Raw genomic sequence first — 27,787 nt, 5'->3', positions numbered from 1 at the left:
TTCCATTTGTTCAGGGAAGCTTATCACCTGACTTATTAACAAATTAACTTCACTTACCTAACAGTTGCCCTCATTTATCTCCTCACTAATATCATTCTCACCTTTGCAGTCCCCACCTCCTGTTTCCCCTCCTCCTACCCATCTAGAGTGTAAGTTCCCATGGGAACAGGGCCCTCAATTCCCCCTGTATTTGTCTGTAAAATGTTGTCTTTTATTGTATTGTTTCTCCGTTGTACTTTGTACCCATGGGCAGCGCTGCGGAATCTGTTGGCGCTTTATAAATAAAGAATGATAATAATAATAATAATAATAATAATATAAAAACAAGAGTACACCAGTTAGCAAGGGATACTGAACCCAATTTTTTTTTCTTCCGTGATTCAGATAGAGCATGCAATTTTAAGCAACTTTCTAATTTACTCCTATTATCAATTTTTCTTCATTCTCTTGGTATCTTTATTTGAAAAAGCAGGAATGTAGCTTACGAGCCGGCAATTTTTGGGTCAGCACCTTGGATAGCACTTGCTGATTGGTGGGTACATTTAGCCACCAATCAGCAAGCTGTACCCAGGTGCTGAACCAAAGATGGACTGGCTTATCAGCTACATTCCTGCTTTTTCAAATAAAGATACCAAGAGAACGAAGAAAAATTGATAACAGGAGTAAATTAGAAAGTTGCTTAAAATTGTATGCAGTATCTGAATCATGAAATAAAAAAATTGGGTTCAGTATTCCTTTAATGCTGTAAAAACCAGGTAAGAGATCAGTTCTTACAACCATAAATACATCTCTATGTGGCATATAATTCTTTGAAATTGTGTACAGAAACAGTATGTCTTACTTACCTCCTCTATGAATTACCAAAGACGTCTCATTTCCCACAGGACAGTCCTTAAGTAGTTCTACTACTTCTAAATGGTTCAGATTCTGTACATTCTGCTGGTTGATCTCAACTATAAGGTCCCCTTCAAATAAACCAGGACATCCCTGAACGTCTAAAATTTGCTTCACTCTCTGTCCTGTTGGACTGTCTGCTATTGTGAAGCCAAAGCCCTGTGCCCCTTTCACAATGGTTAAGGTCATAAGTTCTGCTTGTGTAGCTCCAGATGAAGCCATTGATACGTTGTCATCATGTGTAGGTGGAGGTGGTGGAAATGTATTTTCAAGCTGACTATCTGCTGGAATGGTGTGCAAAGAAGGCAAAGGTCGTTCTGCTACATCTGGTACAGATTGAGACGTCCTAGAAATATATTCCAAATAAGTTTCATAGTTATTTCTTCCATTTACCACCACAGGAGGTCTTTCTATTACAGCTATTGGTGGAACCAAGCTACTTGCAGGGTCTTCAGGGTCATAGGGCAAAGGATATCCCCGACATAGCACCAAGTTGACACTTTGACCGATAGGAACTGATTGGAAGAGTTTAACAACATCTGCATGTGTATGCCCAAGGACACAAACTTCATTAATATAGACAATGACATCACCTACAAGGAGAAGAAAATGATTGACAACATGAGAGACATACAATTGCTATTGACATATATGGTTGAAATTAAATATTTTATGAGATGAAAAATTCTTTATGTTCACTGTTATAAAACCCATTACAGCAGAAATTGAATTTCAGTGGAAGAGTCTCAAGGTTATAAAATTCAACAAAAATGAATCTTCTTTCATTTATAGCACCTCTTTAACAGATCACAATGAGATAAAGAACAACCATTACAATTGTAGGAAACACATTTTGACATTTTCAAAAATTAGCAAAAACCCCATAAAAAATAACCACATGCTCACTTTGCCATGTCCGTGCTTTAGGTCAGCGGTCGCCAACCAGTGGTCCGTGGTCTATGAGAAGATGTTGGTGGTCCTTGACACCATCAAGCAGTAATTAATCTCCTCTGATGGTGTCACCCCCATCGCGCCGCAACTCCCTACAGTGCCTAGCTGGACATCAGTGAAAACTGACAGAGGAGGAGTTAAATTACAATCTCCCTATGCACTTTGCGTAGTACTGAGCAACATGGGTAGCTAGATTGTAATTTCAACTCCTCCTGCCCGGCGCGCTGCTCAGAGGAAGATGCTTCCATTCTAAAGCCAGCAGAAGTTGGTATAGTCTTGGCTTGAAATAGTGGAATAAAAGTATATATATATATATAAAAAGAAAATCTTTAAAAAAAAAAAATGCTCTCTTATAGTTCATTTATTTTCCTCCCTTTACTTGTCTTTTTGTAGTAGTTTTCCTAACTCCCTCACATGGACTTACATCAAAGTTTGTCTTACCCCCCCCCCCCCCATCTTCTTTTTATAATTTTTACTAAATATTCATTTTATTCTAATAATTTTCGCACACACAAAGCCATTGAATAATTTTCCCACGCACAAAGCAACCTGAATTCCAGTAATTGCCATCCAGTTGATCAGCCATATCCCACCAGTATTAAAGTAATTGCCAGTAACATCAGCCGTTGTTAGCTCACATCCATATTGAGAGCTTTCTGATATAAACTTAATTTATGACTCCAATGTCTGTCCATGATCATAAGTAGTTTTGAATAATTCCTAACTGGGGAGGTAACTTGGAAGACTTGTGTGGTCCTTTTAAACATAATTCTTTTTTTTCCACTTTCTGCCTCTCTGTTTCCAGCTCAAAAATTGGCACTCACCCTTCATCTGCCATTTGGAAATATTCTCCCAGTTCTGTCATTCAGTTAGTTAATTCCAAAAAATAATTCTTAAAAATGTGTAAATATATACATAATGTAAACTTAGCTATGGTTATACTAGTTATGTACAGTATGTGTGTGTGTATATATATATGTGTATGTGTATATATATATGTATATATATATGTATATATATATATATATATATATATATATATATACACACATTATAGAGGTTTGTTGCTTTTAAAAAAAATTAATGTTAATGGTCCACGGGATTCAAAATTGTGAGTTTAGTGGTCCCTGAGGTCCGAAAGGTTGGCGACCCCTGCTTTAGGTTACATAGGCCTAGATTTAGAGTTCGGCGGTAAAAGGGCTGTTAACGCTCCGCTGGCTTTTTTCTGGCCGCACCATAAATTTAACTCTGGTATCGAGAGTTAAAACAAATGCTGCGTTAGGCTCCAAAAAAGGAGCGTAGGGCATTTTTACCGCAAATGCAACTCTCGATACCAGAGTTGCTTACGGACGCGGCCGGCCTCAAAAACGTGCTCGTGCACGATTCTCCCATAGGAAACAATGGGGCTGTTTGAGCTGAAAAAAAACCTAACACCTGCAAAAAAGCAGCGTTCAGCTCCTAACGCAGCCCCATTGTTTCCTATGGGGAAACACTTCCTACGTCTGCACCTAACACTCTAACATGTACCCCGAGTCTAAGCACCCCTAACCTTACACTTATTAACCCCTAATCTGCCGCCCCCGCTATCGCTGACCCCTGCATTACAGTTTTAACCCCTAATCTTCCACTCCGTAAACCGCCGCAACCTACGTTATCCCTATGTACCCCTAATCTGCTGCCCTAACATCGCCGACCCCTATGTTATATTTATTAACCCCTAATCTGCCCCCCACAACGTCGCCGACACCTGCCTACACTTATTAACCCCTAATCTGCCGAGCGGACCTGAGCGCTACTATAATAAAGTTATTAACCCCTAATCCGTCTCACTAACCCTATCATAAATAGTATTAACCCCTAATCTGCCCTCCCTAACATCGCCGACACCTACCTTCAATTATTAACCCCTAATCTTCAGATCGGAGCTCACCGCTATTCTAATAAATGTATTAACCCCTAAAGCTAAGTCTAACCCTAACACTAACACCCCCCTAACTTAAATATAATTTACATATAACGAAATAAATTAACTCTTATTAAATAAATTAATCCTATTTAAAGCTAAATACTTACCTGTAAAATAAATCCTAATATAGCTACAATATAAATTATAATTATATTATAGCTATTTTAGGATTAATATTTATTTTACAGGCAACTTGGTATTTATTTTAACCAGGTACAATAGCTATTAAATAGTTAAGAACTATTTAATAGTTACCTAGTTAAAATAATAACAAATTTACCTGTAAAATAAATCCTAACCTAAGATATAATTAAACCTAACACTACCCTATCAATAAAATAATTAAATAAACTACCTACAATTACCTACAATTAACCTAACACTACACTATCAATAAATTAAATAAACACAATTGCTACAAATAAATACAATTAAATAAACTAGCTAAAGTACAAAAAATAAAAAAGAACTAAGTTACAGAAAATAAAAAAATATTTACAAACATAAGAAAAATATTACAACAATTTTAAACTAATTACACCTACTCTAAGCCCCCTAATAAAATAACAAAGCCCCCCAAAATAATAAATTCCCTACCCTATTCTAAATTAAAAAAGTTACAAGCTCTTTTACCTTACCAGCCCTGAACAGGGCCCTTTGCGGGGCATGCCCCAAGAAGTTCAGCTCTTTTGCCTGTAAAAGAAAACATACAATACCCCCCCCAACATTACAACCCACCACCCACATACCCCTAATCTAACCCAAACCACCCTTAAATAAACCTAACACTAAGCCCCTGAAGATCTTCCTACCTTGTCTTCACCATACCAGGTTCACCGATCCGTCCTGGCTCCGATATCTTCATCCAACCCAAGCGGGGGCTAGACATCCACTGAAGAAGTCCAGAAGAGGGTCCAAAGTCTTCCTCCTATCCGGCAAGAAGAGGACATCCGGACCGGCAAACATCTTCTCCAAGCGGCATCTTCTATCTTCTTCCATCCGGTGCGGAGCGGGTCCATCTTGAAGCAGGCGACGCGGATCCATCCTCTTCTTCCGATGTCTCCCGACGAATGACGGTTCCTTTAAGGGACGTCATCCAAGATGGCGTCCCTCGAATTCCGATTGGCTGATAGGATTCTATCAGCCAATCGGAATTAAGGTAGGAATTTTCTGATTGGCTGATGGAATTGGCTGTTCCGATCAGCCAATAGAATGCGAGCTCAATCTGATTGGCTGATTGGATCGGCCAATCGGATTGAACTAGATTCTGATTGGCTGATTCCATCAGCCAATCAGAAAATTCCTACCTTAATTCCGATTGGCTGATAGAATCCTATCAGCCAATCGGAATTCGAGGGACGCCATCTTGGATGACGTCCCTTAAAGGAACCGTCATTCGTCGGGAGACATCGGAAGAAGAGGATGGATCCGCGTCGCCTGCTTCAAGATGGACCCGCTCCGCACCGGATGGAAGAAGATAGAAGATGCCGCTTGGAGAAGATGTTTGCCGGTCCGGATGTCCTCTTCTTGCCGGATAGGAGGAAGACTTTGGACCCTCTTCTGGACTTCTTCAGTGGATGTCTAGCCCCCGCTTGGGTTGGATGAAGATATCGGAGCCAGGACGGATCGGTGAACCTGGTATGGTGAAGACAAGGTAGGAAGATCTTCAGGGGCTTAGTGTTAGGTTTATTTAAGGGTGGTTTGGGTTAGATTAGGGGTATGTGGGTGGTGGGTTGTAATGTTGGGGGGGGGGGTATTGTATGTTTTCTTTTACAGGCAAAAGAGCTGAACTTCTTGGGGCATGCCCCGCAAAGGGCCCTGTTCAGGGCTGGTAAGGTAAAAGAGCTTGTAACTTTTTTAATTTAGAATAGGGTAGGGAATTTATTATTTTGGGGGGCTTTGTTATTTTATTAGGGGGCTTAGAGTAGGTGTAATTAGTTTAAAATTGTTGTAATATTTTTCTTATGTTTGTAAATATTTTTTTATTTTCTGTAACTTAGTTCTTTTTTATTTTTTGTACTTTAGCTAGTTTATTTAATTGTATTTATTTGTAGCAATTGTGTTTATTTAATTTATTGATAGTGTAGTGTTAGGTTAATTGTAGGTAATTGTAGGTAGTTTATTTAATTATTTTATTGATAGGGTAGTGTTAGGTTTAATTATATCTTAGGTTAGGATTTATTTTACAGGTAAATTTGTTATTATTTTAACTAGGTAACTATTAAATAGTTCTTAACTATTTAATAGCTATTGTACCTGGTTAAAATAAATACCAAGTTGCCTGTAAAATAAATATTAATCCTAAAATAGCTATAATATAATTATAATTTATATTGTAGCTATATTAGGATTTATTTTACAGGTAAGTATTTAGCTTTAAATAGGATTAATTTATTTAATAAGAGTTAATTTATTTCGTTAGATAAAAATTATATTTAATTTAGGGGGGTGTTAGTGTTAGGGTTAGACTTAGCTTTAGGGGTTAATACATTTATTAGAATAGCGGTGAGCTCTGATCGGAAGATTAGGGGTTAATAATTGAAGGTAGGTGTCGGCGATGTTAGGGAGGGCAGATTAGGGGTTAATACTATTTATGATAGGGTTAGTGAGGCGGGTTAGGGGTTAATAACTTTATTATAGTAGCGGTGCGGTCCGCTCGGCAGATTAGGGGTTAATAAGTGTAGGCAGGTGTCGGCGACGTTGAGGGGGGCAGATTAGGGGATAATAAATATAATATAGGGGTCGGCGGTGTTAGGGGCAGCAGATTAGGGGTACATAAGTATAACGTAGGTGGCGGTCGGAAGATTAGGGGTTAAAAATTTTAATCGAGTGGCGGCGATGTGGGGGGACCTCGGTTTAGGGGTACATAGGTAGTTTATGGGTGTTAGTGTACTTTAGGGTACAGTAGTTAAGAGCTTTATAAACCGGCGTTAGCCAGAAAGCTCTTAACTCCTGCTATTTTCAGGCGGCTGGAATCTTGTCGTTAGAGCTCTAACGCTCACTGCAGAAACGACTCTAAATACCAGCGTTAGAAAGATCCCATTGAAAAGATAGGCTACGCAAATGGCGTAGGGGGATCTGCGGTATGGAAAAGTCGCGGCTGTAAAGTGAGCGTTAGACCCTTTAATCACTGACTCCAAATACCAGCGGGCGGCCAAAACCAGCGTTAGGAGCCTCTAACGCTGGTTTTGACGGCTACCGCCGAACTCTAAATCTAGGCCTTAGTCTCTGCAAGCTGTTTTTCTGGTTCGGTGAGGTTCCTCTACATAACAATCATAAACGGTAAATGTGCTCAGTATGGGGTCCTAGTTTCTACCATCATGTTTAGCTAATCTAAGACAGGCAGTGAAAAACACAAGGAAGGACAGAAATAGAAAAATAAAACGTGGTTGTGATGCCTTTGGCCAGATGAAGAATCATAGCAGTTAAAGGGCATGGACCAAAACCTCTTAGTTAATTTATCTGTAAGTGTAGAAGCATAACTGTTTGGATAATGAGCTGCTTCTTCTGAACATGTTTTTCTACCTTTGTTGGGTCACTTTGGGGACTTTCTTTCTTGCTCCTCCCCACACTGTAACAATTTAAAAGCATGTTCTTCTTATCTTACTTGCCAGTTAGTAACAATGATAAATGATTCATTAGTGATTAAAGGAACATGAAACCCACATTTTTTATTTCATGATTCAGAGATTCAGAGAGCATGTGATTTTAATCAACTTTCCAATTTACTTCCATTATTTAATTTGCTTCTTTCTCTTGTAATCCTTTGCTAAAAAGGTTTATCTAGGTAAGCTCAGGGGCAGCAAATAACCTAGGTTATAGCTGCTGATTGGTGACTGCATATATATAAACCGATTGTCAATGGCTCACCCATGTGTTCAGTTAGAAACCAGTAGAGCAATTGCTGCTCCTTCAAAAAATAATAGCAAGAAAATGAAGCAAATTTGATAAAAGAAGTAAACTGGAAAGTTGTTTAAAATTGTATGTTCTACCTAAATCATTAAATGTCCATTTAACCCCTTAATGACCAGCGCCTACACTAAAGCTAAAATTAACCCTACAAACTACCCTTCACTGCTGGGCATAATACAAGTGTGGTGCGCAGCGGCATTTAACGGCCTTCTAATTATCAAAAAGCAATGCCAAAGCCATATATGTCTGCTATTTCTGAAGAAAGGGGATCGCACAGAAGCTTTTACAACCATTTGTGCCATGATTGCACATGCAGTATGTAAATAATTTCAGTAAGAAACCTAAAGTTTGTGAAAAAGTTAACGATTTTTTTATTTGATCTCATTTGGCGGTGAACTGGTGGCATGAAATATACCAAAATGGGGCTAGATCAATACTTTGGGTTGGCTACTAAAACAAAATATATAGTTTTGAAAGGTAAATATAAAAAAGGCTCTATTTCCTAAAATGCTAAAAATGCTCTGGTCTTTTGGGGAAGTTTTTGTCCGAAATGTAACATTGCTATGTTTCACATAACCATTGTTAGCACACTTTAGTGACTGTTTCATATTTGCTTTTAATTGTCCTCAGCAAAAGAGATTAGATACAGGAAACTTAGGTTACAACATGGTGACAATTATTACTTTATAAAACTAAAACTTGACACATATTGGGGCCTATCTATCCCGTGCCCCATGTTTCTGGTGAGCCTGCAGGCTCGCCAGAAACAGCAGTTATGAAGCAGCGGTCACAAAGACCGCTGCTCCATAACCCTGTTTGCCTGCTCTGAGCAGGCGGACAGACATCGCTGGAATTCAACCCGATCGAGTACGATTGGGTTGATTGACAGCTCCTTGCTGGCAGCCCATTGGCCGCGAGTCTGCAGGGGGTGGCGTTGCACCAGCAGCTCTTGCTGAATACGTATTGCTCTCCGTATTCAACGAAGTCTGGCGGACCTGATCCGCACTGTCGGATCAGGTCCGCCAGACTTTGTTAAATAGAGGCCATTGTGTCAATATTTAAACAACTAACGTCATTTAAAAAAAAAATCTACATATCCTCATGCTTTGAATACACAATTATATCTATAATTTATTTAGTATTGAATGCCTCTTAAACACATTTAAAAGTTTTTTTATCAAATCCCCCGTCTTTCCTTCTGCTAGATACAGGGTCACTTTCACAATAATATTAGTAGGCCTCCTTTACAAACGTTTATAGTTTCGCTATATTTTATTAGGAAACACGGTTTCCAGAATTGTTTGAAATAGCCAAGGAGACTTGATTAAAAGAGTTGAATAAGTGCTTAGCCTAAGTGGTCAATACCTGCTGGCTTGTCTATATTGATGTCCTACTCCACCTACCTTTAAAAAGGACATGAAATCCAAAATGCTTCTTTTATGATCCAGATAGAGCCCATCTTTTTAAATAACTTTCCAATTTGTTTCTATTGCTTCATTCTCTTGGTTAATGGAGGAGTAATGCACTACTGGGAGCTAGCTGAACACATATGGTGATCCAATGACAAGATGCATATATGTGCAGCCACCAGTCAGCAGCAAGTTCCCAGCTCTGACCCTACCTGCTTTTAAACAAAGGATACAGAGGCCCTGATGATCGAAAGTGTTTCGAGAAAGCCAGCAAAACATTCAAAAGTGCTGACATTACTGTTTAAAGGCAGCACCGCCGAGAGGCGTTTTATTATATATTGCAATGAGTGTCGATGCTGGCAAAATATTCCAAACAGCACTGGTACCAACATTGGCAATGTAAAGTAAAGTACCCCTTTTATATATATTGCACTGAGTCTAATAAATATATCTATATACCCCTAAACCGACATAACCCTCTACCGCTAACTAACCCTATACTAATTAACCCCTATACCGCCAATAGCCCACCGTGATAAACTTCATAACCTATTAACCCTTGTACCGCCATAACCCCATTGCAAAACTACCCCTACACTACTTAACCACTATACCGACATAATCCCCTGTTGCAAACAACCCCTAACTGCCACAATCCCCCAACTCAAACACCTCCTAACCTATTAACCCCTAAACGGCCACAACCCCCAATGCAAACTAGCCCTGCACTACTTAACTACCTAAAAGCTACCCCTAAAAACCCTAACCTTACACCCCCTAAGTTACACAAAATAACAAACACTAAAATTACACAAAATAAAAAACACATTACCAAAAAACAACAACAAAGCACTACTAAAAAACCCCAAAAAAACATTTATACCTATCCTAAAACTAAAGTCCTCCCCAACATAAAAAACACGTCGGGTAGCATTCGTATTATGAGTTGAAAGTAAACTGTTTTTGCTAACACACTAAACCGACAAGAGCAAAAAAACTAAGTTAGAATATTTATAAATACATAGAACATATTCTACTATGTGAAGAACATTGGAATGTTAAATATTTACAGTAAATATACACTATTCCACTTTATTAAATAGGAATATTGCATAAATATGTTTTTACATGTTTTCATCTACTTAACTGCAAAGGGTTCCAATGCACTTATATATATATGTACATATGTATTTATGTGTTTATATTTGTATATATCTCTGTAAAATACATACAGTATCTCACAAAAGTGAGTAAACCCCTCACATTTTTGTAAATATTTCATTATATCTTTTCATGTGACAACACTGAAGAAATGATACTTTGCTACAATGTAAAATAGTGAGTGTACTAAAGTGAGTACACCCCGAATTGGAAATGTCAAAATTGGCCCAAAGTGACAATATTTTGTGTGGCCACCATTATTTTCCAGCGCTGCCTTAACCCTCTTGGGCATGGAGTTCATCAAAGCTTCACAGGTTGCCACTGGAGTCCTCTTCCACTCCTTTATGACGACATCACAGAGCTGGTGGATGTTAGAGACCTTGTGCTCCCCCACCTTCCGTTTAAGGATGCCCCATAGATGCTCAATAGGGTTTAGGTCTGGAGACATGCTTGGCCAGTCCATCGCCTTTACCCTCAGCTTCTTTAGCAAGGCAGTGGTCATTAGACATGTGCATGGCGAAAAAATTTGGTTCGGTTCGGTTCGATTCAGATTTTTTCGAATTTCAGTTCGGAGCAATTCGAATTTGGGAAAATTTGAATCAATTCGGTTCGGATTTGTTTCGGATTCATTCGGATTCAAATAAATTCGGTTCGGATTTGTTTCGGATTCATTCAGATTCGAATAAATTTGTCTGGATTCGGTTCGATTTGGTTCGGAAATTCGGAATTTCGGTAAGTGTTAGGTGGGATTAGACTAGTATTATGTACTGTACATTAGGTGTAACCCATAGCAGAGTGATATAACCTAATATACTGTACAATACTAGTGTAATCCATGGCCATCCGAATCTACCGAATAAATCCGAATAAATCCGAAGTTATTCGGATTTATTCGGTAGATTCGGCACTATTTTAATCCGAATCTCCGAATTTTCCGAATCGAACCAAACCGAATCGCACATGTCTAGTGGTCATCTTGGAGGTGTGTTTGGGGTCGTTATCATGTTGGAATACTGCCCTGCGGCCCAGTCTCCGAAGGGAGGGGATCATGTTCTGCTTCAGTATGTTACAGTATATATTGGCATCCATGGTTCCCTCAATGAACTGTAGCTCCCCAGTGCTGGCAGCACTCATGCAGGACCATGACACTCCCATCACCATGCCTGACTGTAGGCAAGACACACTTGTCTTTGTACTCCTCACATGGTTGCCGCGACACACGCTTGACACCATCTGAACCAAATAAGTTTATCTTGGTCTCATCGGACCACAGGACATGGTTCTGCTTGGTTCTGCTTGTCTTCAGCAAACTGTTTGCGGACTTTCTTGTGCATCATCTTTAGAAGAGGCTTCCTTCTGGGACGACAGCCATGCAGACCAATTTGATGCAGTGTGCGGCATATAGGCTGACAGGCTGACCCCCCACCCCTTCAACCTCTGCAGCAATGCTGGCAGCACTCATACATCTATTTCCCAAAGACAACATCTGGATATGACGCTGAGCATATGCACTCAACTTCTTCGACCATGGCGAGGCCTGTTCTGAGTGGAACCTGTCCTGTGAAACCACTGTATGGTTTTGCCCACCATGCTGCTGCTCAGTTTCAGGGTCTTGGCAATCTTCTTATAGCCTAGGCCATCTTTATGTAGAACAACAATTCTTTTTTTCAGATCCTCAGAGAGTTATTTGCCATGAGGTGCCATGTTGAACTTCCAGTGACCAGTATGAGAGAGTGAAAGAGTGATAACACCAAATTTAACACACCTGCTCCCCATTTACACCTGAGACCTTGTAACACTAACGAGTGTTACCACCGGGGAGGGAAAATGGCTAATTGGGCCCAATTTGGACATTTCCACTTAGGGGTGTACTCACTATTGTTGCCAACGGTTTAAACATTAATGGCTGTGTGTTGAGTTATTTTGAGGGGACAGCAAATTTACACTGTTATACAGGCTGTACCCTCACTACTTTACATTGTAGCAAAGTGTCATTTCTTCAGTGTTGTCACATGAAAAGATATAATAAAATATTTACAAAAATGTGAGGGGTGTACTCACTTTTGTGAGATACTTTATATACACATTTAAATACATTAATACATATATAATATACATTTTTAGAGATGTATAATTATGTATGTATCTCAGTGTTAAAGCCCTTTGTCTGACTTTTTTTTCTCTAACACCTGAGATCTCATATATTTGAGCCTTTGTGTAGAATATTTTATTTTAATCATTTTTATTAGATGGTGTTATTATGAGTGTAAGTTTACTTTGTAATGTATTTATAATGGCCTAGATTTGGAGTTTGGCGGTAGCCGTGAAAACCAGTGTTAGAGGCTCCTAACGCTGGTTTTAGGCTAACTCCGGCCTAGATTTGGAGTTTGGCGGTAGCCGTGAAAACCAGCGTTAGAGGCTCCTAACGCTGGTTTTAGGCTACCGCCGGTATTTGGAGTCACTCAAAAAAGGGTCTAACGCTCACTTTTCAGCCGCGACTTTTCCATACCGCAGATCCCCTTACGTAAATTGCGTATCCTATCTTTTCAATGGGATTTTTCTAACTCCGGTATTTAGAGTCGTGTCTGAAGTGAGCGTTAGAATTCTAACGACAAAACTCCAGCCTCAGAAAAAAGTAAGTAGTTAAGAGCTTTCTGGGCTAACGCCGGTTCATAAAGCTCTTAACTACTGTACTCTAAAGTACACTAACACCCATAAACTACCTATGTACCCATAAACTGAGGTCCCCCCTCATCGCCGCAACTCGATTAAATTTTTTAACCCCTAATCTGCCGACCGCCACCTACGTTATCCTTATGTAACCCTAATCTGCTGCCCCTAACACCGCCGACCCCTATATTATATTTATTAACCCCTAATCTGCCCCCCACAACGTCGCCGCCAGCTACCTACACTTATTAACCCCTAATCTGCCGTCCGCATGCCGCCGCCAGCTACATTATCCCTATGTACCCCTAATCTGCTGCCCTAACATCGCCGACCCCTATATTATATTTATTAACCCCTAACCTGCCCCCCACAACGTCACCGCCACCTACCTACAATAATTAACCCCTAATCTGCCGACCGCAAAGAGCCGCCAGCTACATTATAGCTATGTACCCCTAATCTGCTGCCCCTAACACCGCCGACCCCTATATTATATTTATTAACCCCTAACCTGCCCTCCCTAACATCGCCGACACCTAACTTCAATTATAAACCCCTAATCTGCCGACCGAATCTCGCCGCTATTCTAATAAATGTATTAACCCCTAAAGCTAAGTCTAACCCTAACACTAACACCCCCCTAAGTTAAATATAATTTTAATCTAACGAAATTAATTAACTCTTATTAAATAAATTATTCCTATTTAAAGCTAAATACTTACCTGTAAAATAAATCCTAATATAGCTACAACATAAATTATAATTATATTATAGCTATTTTAGGATTAATATTTATTTTACAGGTAACTTTGTATTTATTTTAACCAGGTACAATAGCTATTAAATAGTTAAGAACTATTTAATAGCTAAAATAGTTAAAATAATTACAAATTTACCTGTAAAATAAATCCTAACCTAAGTTACAATTAAACCTAACACTATATTATCATTAAATTAATTAAATAAAATACCTATAATTACCTACAATTAAACCTAACACTACACTATCAATACATTAATTAAATACAAAATCTACAAATAACTACAATGAAATAAACTAACTAAAGTACAAAAAATAAAAAAGAACTAAGTTACAAAAAATAAAAAAATATTTACAAACATAAGAAAAATATTACAAAAATTTTAAACTAATTACACCTACTCTAAGCCCCCTAATAAAATAACAAAGCCCCCCAAAATAAAAAAATGCCCTACCCTATTCTAAATTACTAAAGTTCAAAGCTCTTTTACCTTACCAGCCCTGAACAGGGCCCTTTGCGGGGCATGCCCCAAGAAGTTCAGCTATTTTGCCTGTAAAAAAAACATACAATACCCCCCCCAACATTACAACCCACCACCCACATACCCCTAATCTAACCCAAACCCCCCTTAAATAAACCTAACACTAAGCCCCTGAAGATCATCCTACCTTGTCTTCACCTCACCAGGTATCACCGATCCGTCCTGGCTCCAAAATCTTCATCCAACCCAAGCGGGGGCTGGCGATCCATCATCCGGTGGCTGAAGAGGTCCAGAAGAGGCTCCAAAGTCTTCATCCTATCCAGGAAGAAGAGGCGATCTGGACCGGCAACCATCTTGATCCAAGCGGCATCTTCTATCTTCATCCGATGACGACCAGCTCCATCCTGAAGACCTCCACCGCGGACCCATCTTCTTCCGGCGACGTCCAACTGAAGAATGACGGTTCCTTTAAGGGACGTCATCCAAGATGGCGTCCCTCGAATTCCGATTGGCTGATAGGATTCTATCAGCCAATCGGAATTAAGGTAGGAATATTCTGATTGGCTGATGGAATCAGCCAATCAGAATCAAGTTCAATCCGATTGGCTGATCCAATCAGCCAATCAGATTGAGCTTGCATTCTATTGGCTGTTCCGATTGGCTCAGAATATTCCTACCTTAATTCCGATTGGCTGATAGAATCCTATCAGCCAATCGGAATTCGAGGGACGCCATCTTGGATGACGTCCCTTAGAGGAACCGTCATTCTTCAGTTGGACGTCGCCGGAAGAAAATGGGTCCGCGGTGGAGGTCTTCAGGATGGAGCCAGTCGTCATCGGATGAAGATAGAAGATGCCGCTTGGATCAAGATGGTTGCCGATCCGGATCGCCTCTTCTTCCTGGATAGGATGAAGACTTTGGAGCCTCTTCTGGACCTCTTCAGCCACCGGATGATGGATCGCCAGCCCCCGCTTGGGTTGGATGAAGATTTTGGAGCCAGGACGGATCGGTGATACCTGGTGAGGTGAAGACAAGGTAGGATGATCTTCAGGGGCTTAGTGTTAGGTTTATTTAAGGGGGGTTTGGGTTAGATTAGGGGTATGTGGGTGGTGGGTTGTAATGTTGGGGGGGGTATTGTATGTTTTTTTTTACAGGCAAAAGAGCTGAACTTCTTGTGGCATGCCCCGCAAAGGGCCCTGTTCAGGGCTGGTAAGGTAAAAGAGCTTTGACCTTTACAGGGAGTGCAGAATTATTAGGCAAGTTGTATTTTTGAGGATTAATTTTATTATTGAACAACAACCATGTTCTCAATGAACCCAAAAAACTCATTAATATCAAAGCTGAATAGTTTTGGAAGTAGTTTTTAGTTTGTTTTTAGTTATAGCTATTTTAGGGGGATATCTGTGTGTGCAGGTGACTATTACTGTGCATAATTATTAGGCAACTTGACAAAAAACAAATATATACCCATTTCAATTTATTTATTTTTACCAGTGAAACCAATATAACATCTCAACATTCACAAATATACATTTCTGACATTCAAAAACAAAACAAAAACAAATCAGTGACCAATATAGCCACCTTTCTTTGCAAGGACACTCAAAAGCCTGCCATCCATGGATTATGTCAGCGTTTTGATCTGTTCACCATCAACATTGCGCGCAGCAGCAACCACAGCCTCCCAGACACTGTTCAGAGAGGTGTACTGTTTTCCCTCCTTGTAAATCTCACATTTGATGATGGACCACAGGTTCTCAATGGGGTTCAGATCAGGTGAACAAGGAGGCCATGTCATTAGATTTTCTTCTTTTATACCCTTTCTTGCCAGCCACGCTGTGGAGTACTTGGACGCGTGTGATGGAGCATTGTCCTGCATGAAAATCATGTTTTTCTTGAAGGATGCAGACTTCTTCCTGTACCACTGCTTGAAGAAGGTGTCTTCCAGAAACTGGCAGTAGGACTGGGAGTTGAGCTTGACTCCATCCTCAACCCGAAAAGGCCCCACAAGCTCATCTTTGATGATACCAGCCCAAACCAGTACTCCACCTCCACCTTGCTGGCGTCTGAGTCGGACTGGAGCTCTCTGCCCTTTACCAATCCAGCCACGGGCCCATCCATCTGGCCCATCAAGACTCACTCTCATTTCATCAGTCCATAAAACCTTAGAAAAATCAGTCTTGAGATATTTCTTGGCCCAGTCTTGACGTTTCAGCTTGTGTGTCTTGTTCAGTGGTGGTCGTCTTTCAGCCTTTCTTACCTTGGCCATGTCTCTGAGTATTGCACACCTTGTGCTTTTGGGCACTCCAGTGATGTTGCAGCTCTGAAATATGGCCAAACTGGTGGCAAGTGGCATCTTGGCAGCTGCACGCTTGACTTTTCTCAGTTCATGGGCAGTTATTTTGCGCCTTGGTTTTTCCACACGCTTCTTGCGACCCTGTTGACTATTTTGAATGAAACGCTTGATTGTTCGATGATCACGCTTCAGAAGCTTTGCAATTTTAAGAGTGCTGCATCCCTCTGCAAGATATCTCACTATTTTTGACTTTTCTGAGCCTGTCAAGTCCTTCTTTTGACCCATTTTGCCAAAGGAAAGGAAGTTGCCTAATAATTATGCACACCTGATATAGGGTGTTGATGTCATTAGACCACACCCCTTCTCATTACAGAGATGCACATCACCTAATATGCTTAATTGGTAGTAGGCTTTCGAGCCTATACAGCTTGGAGTAAGACAACATGCATAAAGAGGATGATGTGGTCAAAATACTCATTTGCCTAATAATTCTGCACACAGTGTCGTAATTTAGAATAGGGTAGGGCATTTTTTATTTTGGGGGTCTTTGTTATTTTATTAGGGGGCTTAGAGTAGGTGTAATTAGTTTAAAATTGTTGTAATATTTTTTTTATGTTTGTAAATATTTTTTTATTTTTTGTAACTTAGTTCTTTTTTATTTTTTGTACTTTAGTTAGTTTATTTCATTGTAGTTATTTGTAGATATTGTATTTAATTAATGTATTGATAGTGTAGTGTTAGGTTTAATTGTAGGTAATTGTAGGTATTTTATTTAATTAATTTAATGATAGTATAGTGTTAGGTTTAATTGTAACTTAGGTTAGGATTTATTTTACAGGTAATTTTGTAATTATTTTAACTAGGTAACTATTAAATAGTTCTTAACTATTTAATAGCTATTGTACCTGGTTAAAATAATTACAAAGTTGCCTGTAAAATAAATATTAATCCTAAAATAGCTACAATGTAATTATAATTTATATTGTAGCTATATTAGGATTTATTTTACAGGTAAGTATTTAGCTTTAAATAGGAATAATTTATTTAATAAGAGTTAATTAATTTCGTTAGATTAAAATTATATTTAATTTAGGGGGGTGTTAGTGTTAGGGTTAGACTTAGCTTTAGGGGTTAATACATTTATTAGAATAGCGGTGAGCTCCGGTCGGCAGATTAGGGGTTAATAATTGAAGTTAGGTGTCGGCGATGTTAGGGAGGGCAGATTAGGGGTTAATACTATTTATTATAGGGTTAGTGAGGCGGATTAGGGGTTAATAACTTTATTATAGTAGCGGTGCGGTCTGCTCGGCAGATTAGGGGTTAATAAGTGTAGGCAGGTGGGGGCGACGTTGTGGGCGGCAGATTAGGGGTTAATAACTATAATATAGGGGTCGGCGGTGTTAGGGGCAGCAGATTAGGGGTACATAAGGATAATGTAAGTAGCGGCGGTTTACGGAGCGGCAGATTAGGGGTTAAAAATAATATACAGGGGACAGCGATAGCGGGGGCGGCAGATTAGGGGTTAATAAGTGTAAGGTTAGGGGTGTTTAGGCTCGGGGTACATGTTAGGGTGTTAGTTGCAGACGTAGGAAGTGTTTCCCCATAGCAAACAATGGGGCTGCGTTAGGAGCTGAACGCGGCTTTTTTGCAGGTGTTAGGTTTTTTTTCAGCTCAAACAGCCCCATTGTTTCCTATGGGGGAATCGTGCACGAGCACGTTTTTGAGGCTGGCCGCTTGCGTAAGCAACTCTGGTATCGAGAGTTGAAGTTGCGTTAAATATGCTCTACGCTCCTTTTTTGGAGCCTAACGCTGACATTATATGGACTCTCAATACCAGAGTTATTTTTATGGTGCGGCCAGAAAAAAGCCGGCGTTAGCTACGCGGGTCCTTACCGACAAAACTCTAAATCTAGCCGAACGTGTTTTGTGCAACTTTTTGTTTCACAAAAAGTTAACCAGAGCTCTGAGGACGTGGTAATCATTCTATTGTTTACTTTCAATTAGTAATACCAGTGGTAAACCCGACAAGCGCAAACACCCGCGATAAACTCCTTATCGCTCACGGCAAATGTTAGCGCTCCACTCGTAATCTGGCCCTATGTTTGCCCAGAAAAACATGTCCACAACATTTAACTAGCGTCTAGTTAAGAGATCAGTTTTGCTAAAAATAAACAAATATACTCTCCTTATGCATTCACTTTATGTCCTTCAAACTGTTTGTTCTCTACACAATAGAAATACGAATGTCCCACTTTTTGCAATATTTGCAATAATTATAGAGCATATTCAAGAAACACATTTATATATAAACACAACAGAAGAGTGCAACTTGGTAATTTAAAAAAAAACCATACAAGCAGTTACTGATAACTCATTAAAGGACCAGTAAATACAATAGATTTGCATAATCAACAAATGCAAAAAAAATGACAATAGCACTTAGTCTTAACTTAGAATGAGTAGTAGATTTTTCTTTGACAAATTACAAACTTGTGTCTATTTCCACTCCCCCTGTATCATGTGACAACCATCAGCCAATCACAAATGCAAACACACACACATTTTATATATATATATATATATATATATATATATATATATATATATATATATATATACATAAAAAGGAGAAGCACACTCTCACTCCAATGTCATCCACCAGGGTGCAAGCAAAATATTAATAGATGCAATGAAGGTAGCTTGCACTCACTGGATTTTCAAACGTGTTTACTCACAAGTGTTGTGAATAAACACGTTTGAAAATCCAGTGAGTGCAAGCTACCTTCATTGCATATATATATATATATATATATATATATTGTCATGACCCAGCCTGGAATTGAACCTGGGACCTGTTTCTATTTCTGCTGCTGTTCTTTCCAAGCCTGTTGTCTTGCCTCTCTGCCACCAGATGGCTTGATCTGTTTGCTGCAACTTTGGCTCTCTGGCTCCACCAGCTGAAACAAATCATTTAATCAGCAGCCTGCTATATCTGGGAGATTTACTGGCAGTTCTGGGCCTTGACATTGAGTGTTATACTCTGAAAGACCCTCTGGTCCTGTTTCCTGAGTGAAATACAGATTTGTTGGATTTCCTGGTTCCTGATTTCTGCTTCATTTCCTGACTATTCTTCTGGATATTCCCTTGGCACTGTGTTTCATTTTTGGACTGATTTCCTGGCAATTGATCTTGCCTAATTCTCTATTTCCTAAAGACTGACTCAGGTACTTTTGCTTGCTTGTTACCTTATACTAAAGAGTTTCAGTTTGCAGTCTATGCAAGTTTCCTGTTTGTTACTACAGTGTTCCAGTCTACAGCATATGCAAGTATCCTGTATGTTATTACAAAGCCCTGCATTCCTGCCTGTTATTACACAGTTCCAGTATACAGCATATGCAAGTATCCTGCCTGTTATTACAAAGCGCTGCATTCCTGCCTGTTATTACACAGTTCCAGTCTACAGCATATGCAAGTATCCTGCCTGTTATACAAAGCTTTGCATTCCTGCCTGTTATTACACAGTTCCAGTCTACAGCATATGCAAGTATCCTGCCTGTTATACAAAGCTTTGCATTCCTGCCTGTTATTACACAGTTCCAGTCTACAGCATATGCAAGTATCCTGCCTGTTATACAAAGCGCTGCATTCCTGCCTGTTATTACACAGTTCCAGTCTACAGCATATGCAAGTATCCTGCCTGTTATACAAAGCGCTGCATTCCTGCCTGTTATTACACAGTTCCAGTCTACAGCATATGCAAGTATCCTGCCTGTTATACAAAGTGCTGCATTCCTGCCTGTTATTACACAGTTCCAGTCTACAGCATATGCAAGTATCCTGCCTGTTATTACAAAGCCCTGCATTCCGGCCTGTTATTACACAGTTCCAATCTACAGCATATGCAAGTATCCTGCCTGTTATTACAAAGATCTGTATTCCTGCCTAATACTACAGCCTATAGACATTGCCTTATCTAATTGCATATCTCTGCATTGCTAATTATCCTATAAATAAAACCATCACCTTTATTTCCTAAAACCTTGTACCTGTTTAATTATGCCAAAAAGGAAAGACACACACAGACAAAACACAACTTTAACCCCAGAACCTGACACCTCTGAACAACAGCTCCCACCTCCTGAACCTGCTCCCTTGCAGAGTATGACATTATATATATATATATATATATATATATATATATATATATATATATATATATATATACACACAATAACAGAATCCGCCCTCTAGGGTCAGCCACCTGTGTTTCTACTCAAATAACATAACCCACACAAACAGTGAAGTCACAGGATTTTCTCAGAAAATGTAAAAGTTTAATTGACGTTTCGGAGATATATTCTCCACTTCTTCAGAACACAAATATGGTGCACAAAACACATTTAAATACTATAACAAATTATCCCACAATACCTCAAACCCTGTGAAAAAGCGCCAAATACACATACACAATGAATGCTCAAAATCGTCAAACCGGAAGAACAATATAACTTCCGGTCCGACGATACACATCAGTAAAACACTAAACATAACAAGATATAACATAATATCAGAACAATATAATGTGTTACTCCCATTAGCACCCAACATACATACAAGCAAGAGTAAAGTGGTTATACCAAAAATTGATAATTTTCGATCCGGTACAACGGAAGTGACAACATGAAGAGAAACAGGAAGTGGGGCAAAAGGCTATGTGACCTTCATTAACAGCATAAACCGGAAGTGGGGCAAATAGTGTAAAACACGATAGTAAATATTGAAAATAAAACGAATACAAAAACAAATATGTGCTAAATGGTGTTAGCTTCATATAAGGTAGGACAACAGTGCAGCTAACAAAGAAAACTGCAAATTACAAGTAAACTAAAATGTGGTATTACCTATGCATAACCATAATAGTGAGTTTGAGCAAAACAATGTTGGCAGTTGTTAATAACACAACTGTTAGTGTATGTGTATAAAGTATAATAAAGAAAATAAAATTATAAACAAATAAACAAACAAAGAAATACATTGGTCCACTGTCAGTGGAAAAAGAACCTGTTCCTGCAATACAGATTGCTGTGTCAGTGAGATGATATCTCTCAACCAGTGATGAATACATTAGATGAATATGTGATAATATTGTATAGCAAGCTCCAATGTAAAGGGGCAAACAAATAGCTAATAGTAACAGGTCTATAGTACTATGTACAATCATTGTCTGTAGATAAACAAGAGGACCTGTTGATACAACACTATTTGTTGTATCTGTGCAATGATGTCACTCACAGAAAATAATCACATAAAATAAACATATACACAAATTCAGTGATAAGCTCAAAACATTAAAGACAAAAAATAAGCTATTGGTTTCATGCCCATCAAGATGGAGCACTACCGGGACACTATGTGGATCTGCAGAACACAATAAAAGACTCTGTGTAACAAACAAAACATAAGTGTTCGTTGGGGATTTCATTACAAGCACAGAGACTCCTATTTTGCAATACCTTCTTTTTACTACCTATGCAGCTTTTTACAGAAAGCATTCATTAAAACATAGACAAGTTGGATATAACAATGACAACAAGAACAGCCAATGAAAAGAAACATGTAAATGAGCTGATGAAACAGCTCTTTCTTTTTGCTGCCCGTGCAGATAAGTACATTCTCCCTTATCTCAATATTTTTATTAAACAGTTCGTTTTATATGGTGGCTTTTTCGCCTCTCAGTTATTATATTGTTGTGTTTTGTTATATAACCCTCTGTTTCTTCATTTTTCTGGGATATAGATTTAGGGGCCTATCTATCAAGCTCCGAAAGGAGCTTGACGGCCCGTGTTTCTGGCGAGTCTTCAGACTCGCCAGAAACAGCAGTTATGAAGCAGCGGTCACAAAGACCGCTGCTCCATAACACTGTCCGCCTGCTCTGAGCAGGTGGACAGGAATCGCCACAATTCAACCCGATCGAGTACAATCAGGTTGATTGACACCACCCTGCTGGCGGCCGATTGGACGCGAGTCTGCAGGGGGCGGCATTGCACCAGCAGCTCTTGTGAGCTGCTGGTGCAATGCTGAATATGGAGAACGTATTGCTCTCCGCATTCAGCGAGGTCTGGTGGACCTGATCCGCACTGTCGGATCAGGTCCGCAAGACCTTTGTTAAATAGGGGCCTTAGTCATTTCTTTCCTTCAAAATTGGCCATCTAATTCTGACCTTTCTCTCAAACAACTGTCTGCTAAATTAGCTACTCTTTTAAGTCTTCTTTCCTTCCGTAGAGTTTCAGACGTTAGGGCCATTGATATAAATTCTAAAATGTTTTCTCCCTTTGGAGTAACTTTATTATTTTTCTTAGAACAAAATCTTTTTCCAAGTCTATTTTCTATCCGTTTTTCCCCGATCAACCTAATCTTTGTGTCGCTTCTCGCCTTAAAGAGTATTATTCCAGAACTTCTTCCCTTAGGTCTTCTTCTTCTCCTCAACTACTTATTTCTTTTGTATCTCCCTATAAGCCTGTCACTTCTACATCTATCGCTAGATGGGTTAAATGGATCCTTTTGTTATCTGGAGTTGAAGACTCTTTTTCAGCTCACTATGTCAGAGGAGCTTCCGCTTCTAAAGCTTTCCTTAAATCTTCTTCCCTCCAAGATATTCTTATCGCAGCAGATTGGTCTTCAGAATCTACTTTTAAGCAATTTTACTTTAAGCCTATTGCTAATGCTGTTTCTTCTCTTCTTGACTAATTTTTATTTGCTTTAAATTAGCAAAATATGAGTCTCTGTGCTTGTAATAAAATTCTGATTATCCTAGCAGAGTGAAGGAATAATCTAGATTTTATTAAAGACACAGAGACAAGTATTTTCCCTCCCTCCCTTCCCTTTAAGGTGATGAAATGTTTTATTAATTATTTAGTAATACTAATTTTATTGTTTCTATTCCAGCACCTCCAATCTAATCCTCTGCAGGTCAAGAATCTCAAGATTTCCAAGATGGATATGGTCAAATTCTACCACTTCTTCATATCAAGTTTGGTGCTCATCTTCAGATGCCTCAAGTTTCCTCAGTTTCGTTCCAGTTCCTGTTTGAAGAGTATTTCCTGTTTGCTACTGGTTTCCTTTTGTTTTTTCTTCAGTGGATTCCTCAATTTCATATTTCCTTTCCTTATGAACTTTATAAATCTTCGCATCAAAGAAGAAAGAGGAGGAATTGGGACTATGTGGACAGTTTATGGGCACTACGATTATGCTCATTGGCTTGTTTCATCAGCTCATTTACATGTTTATTTTTCATTGGCTGTTCTTGTTGTCATTGTTATGTCCAACTTGTCTATGTTTTATTGAATGTTTTCTGTAAAAAGCTGCATAGGTAGTAAAAAGAAGGTATTGCAAAGTACTCGTCTCTGTGTCTTTAATAAAATCTAGATTGTCCTTCACTCTGCTAGGATAATCGGAATTCTAGTAATACTAGTAAGGGATTATGGCAAGGAATAATATATATATCCAATAATTAGGGTGCCACCCCTGGACCACAGGATTCAAAGCGGCACCCTGGGTAGGAATGTACATGCACATCTCCATCATCAAAAGATGATGAACATCTGCAGCACTCCTTAGAATGGATAAACATCCAGCTACCCTACTGTCCCTCAACACTCAGTTTGGTTACATTAATGTACCGAGATCTGGCATAGAGTTCAGTCCCTTTGGAGCTATAGTGTCCAATCTCAGGATCCATTCAGCCTCCCGTTTGAGTAAGAGCTTGTTTCTATCCCCACCTCTAGGTGGCATAGGGATATGGTCGATGTGTATCGTCGGACTGGAAGTGATGTGATATTGTACTTCCGGTTTGACGATTTTGAGCATTCATTGTGTATGTGTATTTGGCGCTTTTTCACAGGGTTTGAGGTATTGTGGGATAATTTGTTAAAGTATTTAAGTGTGTTTTGTGCACCATATTTGTGTTCTGAAGAAGGGGAGAATATATCCCCGAAACGTCAATTCAACTTTTACATTTTGTTAGAAAATCCTGTGACTTCACTGTTTGTGTGGGTTATGTTATTTGAGTAGAAACACAGGTGGCTGACCTTGGAGGGCGGATTCTGTTATTGTATTTGTGTATACAGGGAGTGCAGAATTATTAGGCAAGTTGTATTTTTGAGGATTAATTTTATTATTGAACAACAACCATGTTCTCAATGAACCCAAAAAACTCATTAATATCAAAGCTGAATAGTTTTGGAAGTAGTTTTTAGTTTGTTTTTAGTTATAGCTATTTTAGGGGGATATCTGTGTGTGCAGGTGACTATTACTGTGCATAATTATTAGGCAACTTAACAAAAAACAAATATATACCCATTTCAATTATTTATTTTTACCAGTGTAACCAATATAACATCTCAACATTCACAAATATACATTTCTGACATTCAAAAACAAAACAAAAACAAATCAGTGACCAATATAGCCACCTTTCTTTGCAAGGACACTCAAAAGCCTGCCATCCATGGATTCTGTCAGTGTTTTGATCTGTTCACCATCAACATTGCATGCAGCAGCAACCACAGCCTCCCAGACACTGTTCAGAGAGGTGTACTGTTTTCCCTCCTTGTAAATCTCACATTTGATGATGGACCACAGGTTCTCAATGGGGTTCAGATCAGGTGAACAAGGAGGCCATGTCATTAGATTTTCTTCTTTTATACCCTTTCTTGCCAGCCACGCTGTGGAGTACTTGGACGCGTGTGATGGAGCATTGTCCTGCATGAAAATCATGTTTTTCTTGAAGGATGCAGACTTCTTCCTGTACCACTGCTTGAAGAAGGTGTCTTCCAGAAACTGGCAGTAGGACTGGGAGTTGAGCTTGACTCCATCCTCAACCCGAAAAGGCCCCACAAGCTCATCTTTGATGATACCAGCCCAAACCAGTACTCCACCTCCACCTTGCTGGCGTCTGGGTCGGACTGGAGCTCTCTGCCCTTTACCAATCCAGCCACGGGCCCATCCATCTGGCCCATCAAGACTCACTCTCATTTCATCAGTCCATAAAACCTTAGAAAAATCAGTCTTGAGATATTTCTTGGCCCAGTCTTGACGTTTCAGCTTGTGTGTCTTGTTCAGTGGTGGTCGTCTTTCAGCCTTTCTTACCTTGGCCATGTCTCTGAGTATTGCACACCTTGTGCTTTTGGGCACTCCAGTGATATTGCAGCTCTGAAATATGGCCAAACTGATGGCAAGTGGCATCTTGGCAGCTGCACGCTTGACTTTTCTCAGTTCATGGGCAGTTATTTTGCGCCTTGTTTTTTCCTCACGCTTCTTGCGACCCTGTTGACTATTTTGAATGAAACGCTTGATTGTTCGATGATCACGCTTCAGAAGCTTTGCAATTTTAACAGTGCTGCATCCCTCTGCAAGATATCTCACTATTTTTGACTTTTCTGAGCCTGTCAAGTCCTTCTTTTGACCCATTTTGCCAAAGGAAAGGAAGTTGCCTAATAATTATGCACACCTGATATAGGGTGTTGATGTCATTAGACCACACCCCTTCTCATTACAGAGATGCACATCACCTAATATGCTTAATTGATAGTAGGCTTTCAAGCCTATACAGCTTGGAGTAAGACAACATGCATAAAGAGGATGATGTGGTCAAAATACTCATTTGCCTAATAATTCTGCACTCCCTGTATATATATATATATATATATATATATTATTTTTTATTATTTTTCTGGGAATTCTTGCACATGCTCAGTAGATCCTGGGGACTCAAAAAGTGTAATTATAAAACAACTGTGTACATTTTGTTACTAGAAGCATATTGGAGAAATGTTTAAAATTCATGATCTATCTGAATCGTGAAATTTTAATTTTGACTTGAATGTCCCTTAAATGATAATGTCTCCTTTCCAAGAAATAGAAAATGCTGTTACTAAAGGGACAGTCTACTTGAAAATGTTTATTGTTAAAAAAAAAAAAAAAAAAAAAAAGGTAATCCCTATATTCTCCAGTTTTGCATAGCCAATACGGTTATATTAATACACTTTTTACAGCTGTGATTACCTTGTATCTAACTATCCCTTATCTTAGTTATTTGACAGACTTGTATTTTAGCCAATCAGCGATGACTCATAAATAACTCCACGGGAGTGAGCTCAATGTTATCTATATGATACAGATGAACTAGCGCTGTCTAACTGTGAAAAACTGTCAAATCGCACTGAGATAAGAGGCGGCCTTTAACGGTTTAGTTTATGAGCCTAGCAGGTTTAGCTTTTAACAAAGATTACCAAGAGAACAAAGCAAATTTGATGATAAAAGTAAGTTGGAAAGTTGTTAAAAATTGCATGCCCTATCTTAATCATGAAAGTTTAATTTTGACTTGACTGTCCCTTTAAGTTTTGAGTCACTGTGGTCTGCAGGTCTTTCCTCAATAAGCCTTTAAGGTACACTGGAAAATCTGCAAATTACTAGTGGTTTCACTGAGAGATGTCATTTTGTGCATTTGCATTGTGTTCAGATGGAGCAACTAATATTTATTCTGCTTGTGCTCTATAAAAAAGGATACTAAATGTACATTTTGGCCTAAATAGTACAATATGTTGATGGAAGATCAGAAATGGTTCTCAGAGGATAATTATTTAGGCTCTAAAGAACTTTTAGCTGAATATATTATTAGTAAAAAAAACATAGTCTTCTGGGTAAATTTCAAAGGTTTCAAAAGGGATAAGACATCAAAGTATCCAAAATTATAAGTAACTTTTATGTCTAAAAATGCTGCTCCCCTGACAATACTTCCCTGCATCTAAAGCAATCTTTTTCACATTTCTTTTGTTGGGATTGGGAAGATAAGTTACTGCAGTGTCCTGCTGCTATTTCTCTCCCCCCCCCCCAAAAAAAATAAATATGAATACATTGCTCGTTACACTGCAATAGCAAACCAGCTGACTGTAGCTTATAAACTGTAATGTCAAACCAAAGGGACACCAGACACTTTGAGATTTAATTCTAAAATGTTTAAAGTGATGGTAAATCTCCTAGCATTTTGAAACGCAGGATTTACCAGTGGAACAAATAAAGGGGACTTTCAGTGATGAAGTATAAAATACTTTATGATGAACGTTCCTTTATTTGTTTGAGGAGTTCACCACACTGAGCTCCTCAGGCAGTCCAAGGCAGAACGCTATTTTGCTGTGAGGTGACGTTTCCACCTTTTAGCCAATAGCTGTGCAGGTCAGCTGGTGCCAAGTCAGTTAGCCCACACAGCTATTGGCTTAGAGGTGGACT

General features: G+C 39.1%; 1 protein-coding gene across 1 annotated transcript in view; it reads right to left on the bottom strand.

Moving 5' to 3' along the window:
• Positions 1–27,787, bottom strand: part of MAGI2 (membrane associated guanylate kinase, WW and PDZ domain containing 2) — a 986,849-nt gene that overhangs the window by 316,730 nt on the left and 642,332 nt on the right. Inside the window, exon 8 of the mRNA XM_053716523.1 lies at positions 846–1,487. Within this exon, the coding sequence (XP_053572498.1) occupies positions 846–1,487 (642 nt within the window). The remainder of the gene's footprint in view (positions 1–845; positions 1,488–27,787) is intronic.

Source organism: Bombina bombina, chromosome 6 (assembly GCF_027579735.1).
Source record: "Bombina bombina isolate aBomBom1 chromosome 6, aBomBom1.pri, whole genome shotgun sequence".
Classification (NCBI taxonomy): domain Eukaryota; kingdom Metazoa; phylum Chordata; class Amphibia; order Anura; family Bombinatoridae; genus Bombina; species Bombina bombina.
The sequence above is the reverse complement of the archived record's forward strand: the minus strand, read 5'-3'. Positions and strand labels throughout refer to the sequence as shown.